The 16,374-nt window shown below is 46.2% G+C and overlaps 1 protein-coding gene across 6 annotated transcripts in view; it reads left to right on the forward strand.

Annotated features, from left to right (window-relative positions):
- ST6GAL1 (ST6 beta-galactoside alpha-2,6-sialyltransferase 1) overlaps nucleotides 1-16,374 on the forward strand; it is a 118,062-nt gene that overhangs the window by 82,105 nt on the left and 19,583 nt on the right. For 3 of the 6 annotated variants that reach the window (XM_080809686.1, XM_080809687.1, XM_080809688.1), the window contains 3 exons: nucleotides 1,798-1,933; nucleotides 6,683-7,301; nucleotides 13,986-14,083. In XM_080809686.1, the coding sequence (XP_080665812.1) occupies nucleotides 6,716-7,301; nucleotides 13,986-14,083 (684 nt within the window). In that variant the 5' untranslated portion in view covers nucleotides 1,798-1,933; nucleotides 6,683-6,715. Of the gene's footprint in view, nucleotides 1-1,797; nucleotides 1,934-5,266; nucleotides 5,586-6,431; nucleotides 7,302-13,985; nucleotides 14,084-16,374 lie in introns of those variants that run through there. The other 3 variants (XM_080809685.1, XM_080809684.1, XM_080809683.1) reach the window with 3 other exon arrangements.

The raw sequence follows: 16,374 nt of genomic DNA on the forward strand, positions 1-16,374 counted from the left end.
AGCAGCTTACTTACTGGGGGGCATGGCAGCACACCAACATAGGCAAGCGGCATCCCCTCAAGGACAGTGGGCTGCCCATGGTGTTCCTCATGAGGGTGACAAGAAAGAACCTTTTCCTTTAGTGATGCCTGAGAGAAGCACAGACCTCTTAAGAACTGGTGGTCCTTCATTCACTCAACAAATAATTTGCTGAGTATTTACCACGTGCTGTCCCCTCATCTAGGCACTGATGATAGTAGTGAAGAAGGCTGACAAGGCTTCTGCCGAAGGGGTTTCCATTTTTACTAGAGGCGGCAGATGGCAATCGAATAATAATATGAATGCATGCCTAATTACAAACTCATGCCACAAAGGCAACCTACATGACATGAAAAGGAGTGGGGCCTCAGAGACTTTAGGACTCTCCCAGGAGTCATGGGAAGGAGCTGGTTGTGGCCGCTGTGGCTTCCTCTCAGCTCAGTTAATGCTGCATCTCCTAGGACAGGCTTCGAGATCAGCCCAATAGTGGGAATGGAGTTGATGCGCAAGGTATTTTCAATACTGTCCCTGAGAGTTTTGTCTTAATTACTCTGCTAACATAATAAGCATAATAAAGGAAGTCAAACGGAGAGATGAGAATTCCTCTCATCTCTTTCAGAGATGAAATCATTTCAGCATTTTGAAAACTGCTGTCTAATGGAAATTCTATAAACTGGCATCTTAGCATGCCAGTTGTCCCTTTTGGGTTTCTCTCAAGATTCATCATAATTTATATGCTTGTTAATTATGTTTTCTAATTTTGTGATTTGTCCATTCATGTGGAGTGCCTGTTTATTTTGAGATGCATTGATTCTCTTTACCCTTTGCACAGCTGGACTCTTTTTTTCCTTTTAATTACAGCATTTTCTTGGAGACAGGTGGGAGTTTTCATGCAAGCAACTCTATCAAAGTTTTCTTTTACTATTTTTCTGCATTCCGTCAAAAGAAAGAGCTGACAAATATAGAATTCTGTTTTTAGCTTTCTAAAATTATATTTTTATAATATTCTTACATATTATATATTTTTATAATTTACATAATTTTTTATAATTTATATAAAATAAATTTTATATAATATTGTATATTATATATTTTTATAATATTTTTTCCAGCACTAAGAGTAATTCATATAAATTTAGAAATTTTGGAGTCTACAAAATGTTGTAAAACATGAAAACATTCCTTATTCTACCAGCCCAGTTTGCCTTATTTTGTTTTGTTTCTAGTCCTTTCTCTTTTTCACATGTATATTAAAGAAAATTTTTTTTATTTGATTAGAATATTATATACAGTTTTGCAACCTATTTTTTCCAGATAGCATTATACTGATTGAAATTTCACATATCATGAAGTGTTCTTTGATAATAAATCATGGTCTAGAGTGTATTTAGGGATGATCTGAATCTTCTCTCCCCAAATTACTATTTAGGTAACCAGTGACTGAACAATCCTTTCTTCCTAGATCGGCCTGTGGTACCTGTTTTATCCTTCTAGCATGTTCTTATCTAGTATCAATCTAATTCTATGCCTTCTCTGCTATTCACAACCCTGAGCACAGCACCTATAATGGGCTCTTGTCTCTGTGTTTCTTTTTCTGAGCTCTCCAGACTTTCTGGATTGCGCTGTAGCGGAGGCTAGGGGACTAGGAGACGGGCCTAACAAGATGCCTTGTTAACCTTTAACACTGCCTCTTCTGGAAACCAGCTCTTACTTCTTCTTTGTTTTTTTTTGTTTGTTTGTTTGTTTTTGTTTTTGTTTTTTCTTTTTTGGCCTTTGCAGATGTTTTTTGATCATGCGGAGCAAAATGAGCCTTGGCCTCCAGACCCAATAAAGCAAAGATTCCGCCCATGGAGAATAGCAGTGGTTCTTAAAGACCTGAAGGGCCTACAGCCCCAGGGGGATTAGCCAAAAGCAGGTAAGGGACACGTGGAAGCATGCACTGTGGGGGCAGCAAAAGGGGCCATTCTTTTTTTTTTTCTTTTTTTTTTAACACCTTTTCTTTTTATTTAATTTCTTTTCAGTGTAACAGAATTCATTGTTTATGCACTGCACCCAGTGCTCCATGCAATACGTGCCCTCCATAATACCCACCACCTGGCTCCCCCAACCTCCCACCTCCTGCCCCTTCAAAACCTCAGGTTGTTTTTCAGAGTCCATAGTCTCTCATGGTTCATCTCCCCCTCCAATTTCCCTCAACTCCCTTCTCCTCTCCATCTCCCCATGTCCTCCATGTTATTTCTTATGCTCCACAAATAAGTGAAACCATATGATAATTGACTCTTTCTGCTTGACTTATTTCACTCAGCATAATCTCTTCCAGTCCCATCCATGTTGATACACAAGGGTCCATTCCTTTTTTTTTTTTTTATGATTTTTTAATTTATTTGATAGAGATCACAAGTAGGCAGAGAGGCAGGCAGAGAGAGGAGGAAGCATGCTTCCCGCTGAGCAGAGAGCCCGATGCGGGGCTCAATCCCAGGACCCTGGGATCATGACCTGAGCCGAAGGCAGGGGCTTAACCCACTGAGCCACCCACGTGCCCCAAAAGGGTCCATTCTTAATTAAAAAATGGGGTAATGGAGTGTGCCGGCCACAAGTCACAGAGTCTCAAGGTCTGACTCCAGCTTTGCTCTTTTCTTCATGTATTTATTTAGTCCTGATTCAGGGAGGGCTGGGGACAGGTGGTTTGCCCATGTCCATAAACCGAAAGTGTGAGATTTGAAGTTACTCTGTGATTCAGTCCACCCTTTTTGAACACCTCCTTTGTGCCAAGCCCTGCCTTAGGTACTGGGCATGTAGTGATGAGTAAACCAGGGCAGGAACCTTACTTTGAGATTTTCTTTCTGTGGCTTCAGGGTTGGCTTATTCTTTATAGGTGACAATGTGGGTTGTTACTGGATTCTTCTAGAAGCCTGGTGGGGGTAGTAAGGATTTATTGATATAGTCGCATCTGTTCAGTAATGCTTTATTGAGTACCTGTCAATTTTGGGGACTCTGCTGGACACTGGGGTTTCAAGCATGAGCCAGGAGGAGTTCTCCTCTAGCAGGGGATCAGCAGGAAAAGCTAGCATTGCTAAACACTAGAAATGAATGGGGGGGGGTGGCGCCTGGGTGCCTCAGTCCTTAAGTGTCTGCCTTCAGCTCAGGTCATGATCCCAGGGTCCTAGGATCGAGCCCCACATTGGGCCCCCTGCTCTGCAGGAAGCCTGTTTCTCCTCCCACTTCTGCTGTGCAGTGGGAGGTTGGAAGCAGAGGACAAGCAGCAAGTGGACAAGCAGCACAAAAGCCCAGAGGCTAAGACATTTGGAAAACCCAAAGCTTGATGTGTTTTCCCAAAGAATCAGGGGAAGAAGAATTTTCTACTCCTTTCCTTCAGTTTGGGCTGCTTAGAGGGAACTGCCTCGGTCCCTGTCTCTTTAGAGCAGCTAGAGAAGTGGGGGGGGAAAGGGTCTTGAAGCTCTCTGTGTCTATCCTTCTGCTCATAGACACAGAGCCAGCCAGTGGGTGCACTTGGAGCCTCAACAGAGGGTGCGTCAGGACACCTGGGGAGCTCCAAGGTGAGCTTTTAGATGAGTGTCCTGAGGCCAGGACCCTGAAGGCTAAGGCCTCTTAAAAGTGGCAGAACTCTTGTGCCTGGCTCTTTGGAGGAGCTCTTCTTTTCTGGGACTCTCAGTCTTGGAGTGTAGGTGCTGGCAGGAAGGTGACCACCATCCCCTTCTGAGCCTTAGCTCCTAGACTGTGAATGAGGTCCCACCTCCCTACCTCCTGTCTCATTTCACTCCTACACAGAAAAGTTAAGTCCTGACTTTCAGCTGCACTGCCTCCCAATCACTCGTGCAACTTTCGAGATCAAATAAATAAATGATAAATTGATGCATCTAAAACCTCAGTTTTCCAACCATAAATGGAGCCAATACAATTTGCTGTGCTTAAGAGACGATTTTTCTGGCTCTCGTAAGCCCAATAACCTTGAACGGGCTGCCTGAGGGGAAAACAGTGCCGGTGTTGGAGGGCTGCAGCATGCCCAAGGCTAAGGCGGTTTTTCTGGGATTGTCTGACCATTTGACTTGCCCCTGTACAGCCCTTGATTCCTGAGTCCTGTTTGGTCAACAGTGACTTTGCGCTGTCTTTTTAATACAGAGGCCTGTCTTTCAGTGCAAAAACCATGAACTTTTGGAGTCAGACAGACGTGGGTTGGAATCCCGGTTCTGGCACTACCTGTTGATTTTGGAGAGGCCGTGTAACTCTGCTAAGCCTCAGTGTTTTCATTTTCTCCAGTGGGTCTGTGGATATCGATGCCATAGGGGCACAGTGAATATTAAATTAGACATTGCAGCTTAAGTGCCTGCCCTGTTGTAGGCACTGCTTCAATGCTCCATTCCCTTCTTGAGTTCTTTAGCTCTCATAGCAGTGGGATCAGCTGTGCCGAGTGAGGAAATGTAGTTCCTTAGTTTTCTGATCTGCCACAAGCCCTCTCCCCATCTCATGACCACACGTTTGAATTTTTCTCCCTCTGGGTACATTCTGTCACTTGCGCAGCTCAAGGCAAGCACCCGTTATCCCCAGAGCCACCCGTTCCTGAAGTCTGGGGTGGTGGGAAGCACGGTTTGCTCAGTACTGCCCATGGATTCCGGGAATGGTCTTGATGTCACTTACATTAAAGAGTCTCAGATGAGGACGTGAGCTTGGGTTGATGAGTCATGGTCTGTGTTCCATTCTGCCATCTATCTCTCCCTGTCCCGCACGGCCTCCTCATGGCCCCCAGCCAAGGGACTGCTCTCTGGTCTCTGTTCAAAACATTTCCTGTGCCTTTGCAATGACCTGGTTCAAATACCATTTCCGTTTGTCCTCCTAGCACTCTGTGAGCACACGAGAGATGATTCTACAGAAAACCTAGGTAGAGACAGGATTGTGACTTGTCCAAAGTCACCAAGAATGGGGGGGAGCCCAGGTTTTGTGAATACCTCATCCAGTACTCCTATCCCTTGTCCCGGATATCCTTAGCCCTGGGCTCCATAGGAAGGAACTGTGGGTCCCTAGGGGGTTCGCAAAACCCCAGGGGTGACTGCTTAGACTCATTACGGTAAATAAACCCAGTTATTTAGGAAAGAATTTAATGTTTTCCAAAAGGTACAGACATTGTTTGAGTTCAAAGTACTTCCATCTTCCATTCAATTACACAATAAATTCTGGGAAAACAAAGTAGGGCCGTACCCAGATATAAAGGGGACTGTGAGGCTCTATTTTTGTAATAAAATCCATTTGCCAGAACTTTCAGCAGTTCTGTGCATGTTTATGTTGAAAAGGACATGTATTATGGAATCAAGTGTGCTTGGATTTGAACTTCAGTGTTGCTGTTTACTTAGCTTTGTGATGCTAGGCACTTCTCTTAACCTCTCAGAGCCTTGGGCTGCTCATCTATAGACAAGGAGACTGTAACACCTTCCTGGCCAGTGACGGTCAGGCCTCGCTGCACAGCTCAGGGGATGCCCTTTCTACCAGACTATCATGTGCATGGTGCTGGCTGGAGCTCTACATGACTGGGCCCTGGTCTACAGTGAAATTAGGTGAAGTAACATCTTAATGCTTGATGCCTCTTTGTTTTTATCTCCTTAATTGGTGTCTGCCGTCTTACCAAAATTTCCTCTCCTTTACCACGAGCCGAGGCAGCTTCCTGCCACGTAAATTCTTTGGGGCATTCTTGAAGGGCATTCTGTGAAGCCAGGTGTTGTGCTGTAAGCTAACTACTGGTCTTCCTCTCAAAGCAGGGGTCCAACCTTGCAGCTTCTTAGAGAAATGTGTCATGGGTCTGTGGTGCTGTCTGTGGACAGAGGTCTGACAATTTTATTTTATTTTATTTATTTTTTTAAAGATTTCATTTATTATTTGACAGACAGAAATCACAAGTAGGCAGAGAGGCAGGCAGAGAGAGAGGAAGGGAAGCAGGCTCCCCGCAGAGCAGAGAGCCGGATGTGGGGCTCGATCCCTGGACCCTGGGATCATGGCCTGAGCCGAAGGCAGAGGCTTTAACCCACTGAGCCACCCAGGTGCCCCAGGTCTGGCAATTTTAAAAGGATGCTGGGCACTTTAGGATTTTAGGGAGGTTGGATTCTTGTGAGGTAGACCAGCCACCCTCCTCTTCCTTTTTTCACCTAGTTTTTCAAGCACGCATGCCGTCATTGAACAGACCGCGTAAGGCCCCAGGAGCCTATGTAAGTTGTAGTTCCCGACCTCACCGAGCTCAGGGTGCAGTCAGGGAGCTAGACCAAGACAACACAAAACTAAGAGTTGGGGTGTAAAAAGGAATAGCAGGAGAATACAGAAAGTGTTCATGGCTCAGAGAGGAAAAGGGGAGTGTCTGAGGACTGCTGTCTACATTCAAAACCAAAACTGAGGTTGAATGTTTACTTCAGGTTGTTACAGGCTGCCGGCCTGGTGGGAGGTAAAGCAAAGGCTGGACGTGCATCTCCTCACTCTGAATCCATTACGCAGCTCATCACCACACCTCTTGCCAGGTGGGGTGATTGTAGATTTTGTTCACATTGGTTTTGTTTTTTGTTTTTTTTGTTGTTGTTGTTGTTTTGTTTTGGGGTTTGTTTTTTTTTTTGTTTTTGTTTTTTTGTTTTGCCTCATCTCACCTTTTCTAGGCTTGTTTTCTGCTCAGAACAGAGTGGCTGCCCTGAACACATCTTTCATTATGATTCACACCAACCTGAAGAAAAAGTTCAGCTGCTGTGTGCTGGCCTTTCTCCTGTTTGCAATCATCTGTGTGTGGAAGGAGAAGAAGAAAGGGAGTTACTATGATTCCCTTAAGCTACAAACCAAGGAATTCCAGCTGTTGAAAGGTCTGGAGAAACAGGCTGTAACTTCAAGCAGCACCCAGAACCCCCCCAGGATCAACCAGGCCCTCAGCAGTCCCCGGGGCCCAGCCAAGCCCAAGCCTGAGGTCTCCTTCCAGGTGTGGAACAAGGACAGCTCTTCCAAAAACCTCATCCCCCGGCTGCAGAAGATCTGGAGGAATTATCTGAATATGAACAAGTACAAAGTGTCCTATAAGGGGCCAGGGCCAGGTGTCAAGTTCAGCGCAGAGGCCCTGAACTGCCACCTCCGGGACCATGTGAACGTCTCCATGGTAGAGTCCACAGATTTTCCCTTCAACACCTCTGAATGGGAGGGTTTCCTGCCCAAGGAGAACATCAGGACCAAGGCTGGGCCATGGGGCAGGTGTGCTGTGGTCTCATCAGCTGGATCTCTGAAGTCCTCCCAGCTGGGCCGAGAAATAGGTGGGTTCTGCAGTGTTAGGGCTTGGGCAGGGGGAGACTGGGTATTTGGTCAGGGCTGGGGAGGAGCACCCTGGGCACCCCGCAGTGTTCTACAGCCTTCTCGTGGGCCTCAGAGGTACCCCGGGGGCAGCCAAAAGGGCGGGGATCCATCCAGGCTCTCATCTTTATCAGTGAGAACAGCTTTGCTTTTCTCTGTTTTAAATAGTGCTGTTCTGCAGAAGATACTGTTGGAAAAATGAGTTCTGCCACTATCAGTACACACCACACTGTAACTGACTTTTAAAAATTATAGAAGCATCGATTTCTCCTGTCTCTTCAGGTTCTGAAACTGTAATTTCACGGCTAGTTGAGGACTAATTGTCTTTCTTGGCTTCAACTACCCGAGTAATTTTCAGCCTTTCTGTTTGAGGATCATTAATTAGAGTAGGAATTCTTAACTTTGGGACTGTGGACCAACTTTAGGGAGTTCACGAATCCCTAAAGCTATGTGCCAAATAATTGTGAATTAGGTGTGCATAAAGTGTGTGTGTGTGTGTGTGTGTATGTGCGTGTGGTAAGTCAGTCTGTACATTTTTCCAGAGAAAAAGTCCATAGCTTCCAGTCAATTATTCTTAGAGGTGTCTGGGACCCAAAAAAGGCTACAAGTCGTTGTTCAGAATGTAACAACTTGCTTTTTTAAAAAAATTCTTCACTGTTAATAAAGATAGAAAAAGTCTGTCCATGTTTGCAAATATGTGTACAACACAAAGCAATGGATTTGCTTAAGGCGCCCTACTTCCTTTATTTTGAGAGAATGTGTTTTCCATTATTGTGAAATCGATCAGGCTAAAGGAAGCAAAGCACAGGAAGCCTGGCTCTTCTCGCAGGCTCTGGAAGGCACTGGAGCAGGTGAGGTCATACGTCTCCCGTTTTATTCCCTTCCTGAGACTGCCGGGAAAAATGGTCTGAAACCAAGCTCAGGCTCTCAGAGGAAGAAAAGTAGAACCAAATTGGATTCTCTGGAGCAGGAGGAAGTGGTGAGATCACCTTTTGTGCCTCCCCGAAGAGGCAGCGCTCACTAATCCAGACGGCCAAGATAACCGGCCCCGCCCCGACTTTTGCTTTTGGCTTTTTGGTTTCTTTTGCGCTTTGTTTTCTAGAAGCACAATGTGATTGGCTTTGGTTCATCTGTAATGGAACTAAGTTCCCTTCTTCCTCCTGATGTTTGCTCTATAATCGTCATGTTTCAAGTATCCCCCGTGCTTCTGTATCCTCTTCTTCGTGTTAACTCATCCCCAAGCGCCTGACCGGAATGGGTTAAGGTTTCAGGCACAGCCCGGTACTTCTATGAACTGGAGCTACACTCTTGACGCACTGCGTGAAAGTTTGGAGTGATTTACATGCAGACTAAAACAATCTCCCGCAGACTACAGTTATAATTTCAAGGATGTACTTCCCTGGGAAGACTTTGCTCTTGAGACGGAACAAACATTGCACGTTGGCCTTCCAGTGTTCTGCCCTCCAACAGGGCATTCCCCTGGGCATTTAGTCTAACAAATGTTTTAAGGAATTCGTTCATTCTTTTATTCATTCATGGGGCTTTCAACCACTCAGAGCCAGAGCTTAGAATACAAAGGGGAAAGAGACAGGGAAGGCCCTTTGCTGAAGGCCTGGGAGTACCAGGCAGTGTGCCAGGCCCGTGGCCTTTCCCCTCTACTTGCAATTTGTCCCGTTTCTTGTGAACTATTGAGTGTATTGGATGGTTTCAAATTGTTTGCTCTTACAAATTGTACTGCTAACAGGGTTTTTGTGCAGATGACTTAAATGCCTCAGGGGAACTATCCACAGCTGTGGGGCTAGAAGACCAAAGGCAGATAAGTTTTGTGGCTCTTTTTGTCCATGGCAGAATTGTTTACCAGAGGGATCGAAATGATGGGATGTGTCTCCAGCAGTCCCTCAAACCAGCCGGAGGTGGGCACAGCCATTTTCAATTATTTTTAGTACATGTACCCATAAGATATCTTAGATTTGTTTGTGTTTTCATTTCAAACAATAGTGTTTTTCTAAAACATAAGCAACAGGAGTCATGCTTACCGTGCACCTGCTGTGCTCCCAGCATGCCTTGCATTTTAGTCTTCCCGGGAATCCTGTGATGTGGGGACAATTATTGTTCCTGTTGAACTGGTGACCTAAGTGTCGAGGCTCAGAGATTACACAAGGGGTAAATAGCGGACTAGGACTTGAAACTGGGTCCTTTGACTCCAAGGCCCACACAGTCTTCCCCTCTGCTCTTGTGCCTGTCATGGTTGTAGCATTATAATAAAATTTCGAGTGTGATGTTAAGACCCGTGATATTCGTGCTTACTTGCTCTCCTACAGGAAAGGAGAAGCACGTTCTGAGTTGAGGCAAATGCAAGAAGCAAAGCTGCATGGGGACAAAGGACAGAGTATGTTGGGCTGGGATGTGGGACCCTGCAGGGTGAAGGGGACTGAGGAGGACTATGGCCAGAAAGGTAGGCAGGAGTCAGCTCCTACGGAATGTCGCTGGTCACAATCAAGACTTTGGATTTCATTCTTTAAGCCATAGAGTCCTAGAAGGGTTTTGAATGAGCAAGTGTTGGGATCATGTACGTTTTGGAGAGATTTCTCATTTCTCTGAACCCCATTGCCTATGGGGACTGCTATGTCATCTGTTATTAGGGATTACTGCCACTTCTGGGTGAGAAGTGCCAGGTCTGTTTGAGCAGTGATCGTGGTGGTGGAAAGAATGTGTCTGATTTGAGAAGAGACAGAAACTGGTGCCTAATTAGAAGTGACCTTGAGTGACAGGCAGGAGTCAGGGTTTCTAGCCTGGAAGCAGGCCATCTCGTATCACAGGGGAGCATGCTTTCGAAGGAGGACAGGTGCTGTCTCAGAGGTGCTGAATCTGAATTATTTGTGGATTTCCCTGAGTAGTTATCTATGCAGTTGGGTGTTTGATTCCCGGGAAGGGTCAGGCAGGGGTAGATGAGATTGAGGAATCATTTGTGCCGGGGTGACAGTTGTAGCCTGGAGAGAGGGCTGAGGATAAAGCCTAGGGAAAGTGTACATTTAAGAGACAGGGAAAAGCACAGAGAAGGCAGAGACATTCAGAAGGCCAGTGAGAAGGACCGGGGAGAAGCAGGTGTAGGACATATGATGGAAGGCAAGGGGAGTGGAGTTGGGGCAGGTTTGGGGCAGATGGAGTTCTCGTACAGAGTGAGGACTGAGAAGAAAGACATGTTGGGTTGTGGAACAATATGATTGTTTATATCAGGGAACAATATGATTGTTTATATCAGGGGTCTTCAGACATTTTCTGTGAAGGGCCAGACAGCAAATATTTTTGGTTTTGAGGAATATAGTGTCTCTCACAGCTCCTCAGCTCTGCTGTTGTCGTGCAAAAGCAAACTAGGCCGTCATAACTGAATGGGCCTGGCTATGTTCCAATAAAACTTTATTTACAAAAATGGAGAATGGGCCAGATTTGGCCTTCAGGTCATAATTTCCCAGCCCTGATTTCTATTATATCAAGTTTTCCTAACCAGGACCAGAATTTAGCCTTCCAAATATGATTATATGATTCATTAAGCTACTTTGAAAATATTAAAAAAAAAAACCAACCTTGGTCTAAGTTGTGATAAAATTTCTTTCATAACAATTTCCAGCTATTTAGAGTTACTACTATACCCGCAGACAGCGGATTCTGGTATATTGATGAATTTATTAAGGAGCAGATTCTGTTGAGTAGTCTAGGCATGGAATCATATCCTGTGCCTATAGTAGTGCCTTTATTTCTGCATTTTCTAATTTGTGTCTTTTTCTGTCCTCTAATTCTAAGTTCATCAGAAGTGGTGGTCCCCGTTTTCTGCAGCCTTCCCCTTGCAAAGGCTCGCTTGCTGGGCTCCCAGAACCTCTTGATTTCTCCTGGTGATTTCCTGGAGGCCCACTTGATTTCAGAACCTCTTCAGCCATCAACAGCAAAGGACAATTTGGCTGACAAGGATGTGTTTCTCTTTCTCTGTGAGGCCAACTTAGTGGCCTATTTGCAAGTTTCCTTCTTTGTCTGATTTTTTTTTTCCTTAAAATAAAGTCCAAACTTCATACCTAGCCTCCACAGCCTGTGTGGCCTGGTTCCTGCCAGCTTCTTTAGCGCCATCTTGTCTTCGTCTTCCCCTCACTCACTTGTCTCCAGCCAAGTCCTTACTGCCTAGGGTGTCCCGACAGTGCTACCTCCTCCGGCTGGAATGTTCTTCCCTGGACCCTTCCCGTGCTCGGCCCTCCTTTGGGTTCAGCTCCGAGGCGTGTCCTGAATCCTCAGGGTCTCCAAAGGAGAGTCCCTCGGTGTCTCGGTCCCACCACTGGATTTATTTGTGCCATAACATCGGTCATGGTTTGTCATTATCTCAAGGGTAATGGTTGTATTTATTGGCTCCTTCCTTATTGTAGATTGCAAGATCTCTGACAGCAGGCACTTGTCTTTCTTGTTCAGGGCCATTGTCTCCAGCATGTAGAACTATGGGGAGGAGATGCTTAATCCGTATTTGTTGAGTGAACAAAAGCTTTTTCTTTTCTTATGGTCAGTAAGGGTGGATTGTCAGCCTCCTGTGCTGGGCGTTCTCCATTTACCCCTCCAAGCCCAAGCTCCTTCTTCCCTTTTCTGTCGGACTCTGTGCCCTGGGAGATTGAATTTGGTGACTGTGTCAGCTGGGCTTCCTGGCCCTCTGGCTTTTATTTGGCACCAGACAATAGATGTGCTTCTCCAAACCTGAGAAGGAGGAGAGTGAAGTCAGTGTCCCCCCAGCTCTCTCCTTGCAGAATACCATCAGCTGCTGCTTTCCCTTGGCTCACAGTTCAGCTCCTTTCAAGCAAACTTTCTGTCTGAGGTCTGCTTTCTCTCTCTTTTCCTTAAGGCCGAGAAGTCAGAGGGAAGGAGGAAAGAGACGATGGGGTTTTCTCTTCTTTCCAGCTGGACCTTACTTAGCAGGAGTCGTGTTTTCCTTAGGGCCACCATTCCCCATGGGTGGCCGTCTTCAGTTCAGGGCCCCCGCTTTTCTGGCCCTATCAGGTTTGAGGAGTAGTGGTGGCGCTTTTGCAGCTGACCCTGCGATATTGGCCATTCCTTAATGATTTCTTGAAATCCTATCTACAACGTTGTAAATAGTGCTTTTATTCGGTGACTTTTATTCTCAGCGACTCCATCTGACTTTGCCATGTTTTGGTCTGGGGATGCTCACATTAATAATTTGCTCACCTGTGAAATGGGGAAGCTGACCCAGTGAAGCTTCTGATACATCTGCGTTTCTGGTGTGATTACTGCTGGTCACTTTTGAAGCCAGTGACTGATATGGACTGACATGTTGCAATCTAAGTTGTGTAAAGATGCACCTTCTGCCCTCTTTGAACTTCAGGGTACTGGCCCTATAAGCTGATAAAGTCTGGACTATGCACATCCCATGTGACTTTCAAACCATTTTGATGAAATTTGTCCTAGGATTGAGATAGGGTTGTTTTTGTGACTAGATGATATGTCTAGAGTCCCGAGGTTTAAAACATATGTTAGAAATGAAATAAAGAGGGAGGATTTCATCCCTTAATTCTGTGGTTACTTTTTTCCAAATCGTCTTGTATTGAGCCAAATTCCACCCCCCCACCTTCTGATGTCACCTTTGTGAATGAAGAACCACCCCAGATAAATTTCCCACAGAGAGGGAAATAGAACAACAGAAAATTGGCCTGACCTCCCAAACTTGGGCAGATTTCAGTGGTGAGCCCCAAACTTGCTTGATCAATTCAGGTTGGGATGAACTCCTAGGAGGCTGGCTGAAGGTTGAGAGAGAACTTAAAAGTCAACTTAGTTCTCTCTCCCAGAGATTGGTCAGTGACACAGAGAGAAACTTCTCCAAGTCTTCCAAACTCTGCTGAAACAGCTACCGGGAGAGGGAACTAGAGCCAGGAAGTGAATGGATTTTTAAAAACGTGGTCTGTTTGATCTTGCCTGGATTTAGGACCTTGTTTCTGACAAAAGGGTTTTTCTTTTTCAGTAGACAAATGTGGGATTCAGTTTTGATCTGTGAACTCCTTTTCCATCTCTGCCACCACCCAGGCTTGTGACCCTTCCTGGGCCTCAGGTTCCTAATGGCACACTCAGGGCGTTGTCTTGGAAACCACAGTAAATCCCTCTGATTTGCTGAGTGCTGCAAGCTTCTCAGAGGGCTGTGAGGACTTTGCACTTGCGGGTGACACTGAGCTTATGGTAGCGTCATTTTTCTGACAGGGATGGAAGTATGACCTACTCATTACACTAAGAAAATATTTGGGTTGCTCCTTTGGTGACTGGGGTAGCGAGCCCATGTGAGGCAGCACGCCAGCCTGGGTTACCCCTCTGCCATACGCAGGCTTGCTGGAGTCATGGAAGGAATTTCAGGGGTGCTTGATACGAGCCTCGTTATCTTCTGCAGTGGCCAGGCAAGCAGGCAGTCATGCCCGGTCTACAAACTGTGCCAGATTGCCCCTTACAAATATGATCATTTTCCCCTCTGATGGGGATCCTGATGGGATAAAGAGTGGGAAGTATGATTCTCTTGCCCCTCCCCTTCTTCCTGCCCTCTCTTCCTCCAGACCTTCCTCTGTTTCTGCATGTTGCTGGTGCTCATCACCTCTCTTCTGTTTCCTTATGGTTTATAGATGATCATGACGCAGTCCTGAGGTTTAATGGGGCGCCCACAGCCAGTTTCCAACAAGACGTGGGCACGAAAACCACCATTCGCCTGATGAACTCTCAGGTAAAATTTCTTCTGTGCAGATCTATAGTGAGAGAAGGACCACAGTGTGGGCTCTAATGTAGACCCCACCTGCTGAGGGCACATCAGAGACGCTAAGTTAATTAAGTCCTGTGACCTTGCTGAGTCCTGGAGTCCAAGACCCAACCTGCTGATGTGTTCATGAGAAAGCCCCTATGGCATCAGGTGGCATTAACAGAGTTGTCCAGTGTCCTGAGAAAGGAGAGTTCTGCTGTCCCTATAGCTGCCAGGTTTTTCCTGGAACATTGCACGAGGGACAACATGGCAGAGAATATCAGAGTGAGGGATGCTGGGAAAAGTAAGCGAAGTAGTGAATGTGGGTGTGTTTGAGAAGCTGTAAAATAGTATGCAAGTATTGTGAGACCTCATCACCAGATGATGCTATGTGACATGGCACTTGAATTCACGTATTGCCTCATGAATTCCCCTTGAGAGTTAGTTCCTGAAGTATTTCCAGGTAGCATATGCTGAATTCTCAAAACTAATGGGGACTTGAGAAATACTCCTGCCACAAAGTTCTGTTAATAGATTTTAACAAAACAAAACTGGGTGACACATATATCAAAACTAGCGTGAGAGGTCTGCAAACCCATTCACCTCACTCACGACCATCCATGTTTATTGTTTTCTGCATAAATATGTAAAGTTTGGGTGTTCTTCTGTCAATGTGCAGGCTCTGTACACTGCCTAGGACTCCATGGGCATGGAGCACATCCTGGGAGTGATCGTAAGTGCCCTTTCAGCACTATTTCAGTACACCCTCATTTCTCCCCTCCTCTGCCACAAGGCTCTACTTCCGTTTCACTGCCTGCCCCTCAGGAACTCACCAGCTGGGAAGAAGCTGCTTCTTGCATGGCCCAATTTCCATCTGAGGCCCACAGTCCTAGGAACCCTTGTATGAAGGAACTTGGATTGATGAACTTAAACTTCTTTGCAGGTGGCTGCCATCTTGTTTTCTGTTCTTTCTCAACTCCTTGAAGATGATATCATTTTCTGTCACTGTAACATCTGACTGAGTCGACTCTATATGCTTTCAGTTCTTATTTATTATCCAACCTTACATTTGGGGCTTTTATATTACTTTTATTATAAAGTAGAAGAGGGCAGATTAAAAGAAATAGATTGGTTAGCAAGAGACTCTCTGGAGGACGTGGCACCAGAGCTAGACTTTGAAATATGGGCAGGATTTGGAGAAACAGGAAGAGGGAGACGTTCTAAGAAGTGGTATTGGCAGGACAGAGACACACAGGAAATGAGGGAGACATCCAAACAGGTCTGACTGGCGTGCGGGTGAGGACGGATTTGTGTTGCCCTATAGAGGGAGATGAGGCTGGAGCTTCATGGCTGCTTGGACTCTGGCAAGTCTAGAAAATCAGGCACAGGAGGTGGGAGGAGCTTCCCCTACTTTCTCCTTTTCCTTCTCATGCCCCAGAGAAATCCTCACGAAGTGCTACAGCGTAACCTCTACTTCCATGTAAAGTGTTACCTGAATATCCACCCTTACCTCCCTCCCTCTCTCCCTTTCCCCCTTTCACAAATATGGACAGTACTGAGTAGAAGGTGGTAGTCAGTACATAGATCTCCAGTCAGCCTGCCTGGGGTTGAAACCCCGGCTCTGCCTCTTAATAGCTAAATGATCAGGCGGAAGTTCCTTATGCCTCCATTTGTTCATGCGTGGAGAGGGAGAAGAGCAGTACCTTCTTCACAGCACAGGTCAGGAGGAGTGAGCCAGAAGACCGTGCAGAGCACCGAGTACCCAGGACTTACGTCACTGGATGATAGCTGCTCTCATGTTCCTGTGGGCCGACACTCAGATGGGTTTGGGGGATACAGTGGTGAGCCCAGAGGGCTGGGCCCCTTCACGGGCCACCGCCCACAGCTACAATCAGTCATCACGTAGAGAGATAGACATTGTAACAGAGAACTACAAAGGACAGGATTAAGGTGCTCCCACAGCCCCCAGGGGGAAATTTCCCCTGGTCAGGGATGTCAGGGGCCTTGAGGAGGTGAGACAGTCATGTAGGCGTAGAGGATGAGAAGGGCTAGGGCCTCTCCTGAAGAGACAACAGCCTAGTGAGGCCACGCGTGGGAGGGGGCAGGGGAGTATGTGGGGGGTGTGTGGTGAGCACAGAGGCTGAGGTTACAGAGGAGCCATATCCTGGCGCTGTGGTCAGGAGATAATCTCTGTGGCATGACCAGACTCGCACTCTGCAAACATTGCTGGCGTCCATCTGCTCAGTGACCCTGTGTCCGTGGAGAGACACAGTCAGGAG

This window comes from Martes martes, assembly GCF_963455335.1.
Source record: "Martes martes genome assembly, chromosome: 1".
In the NCBI taxonomy this organism is placed as follows: domain Eukaryota; kingdom Metazoa; phylum Chordata; class Mammalia; order Carnivora; family Mustelidae; genus Martes; species Martes martes.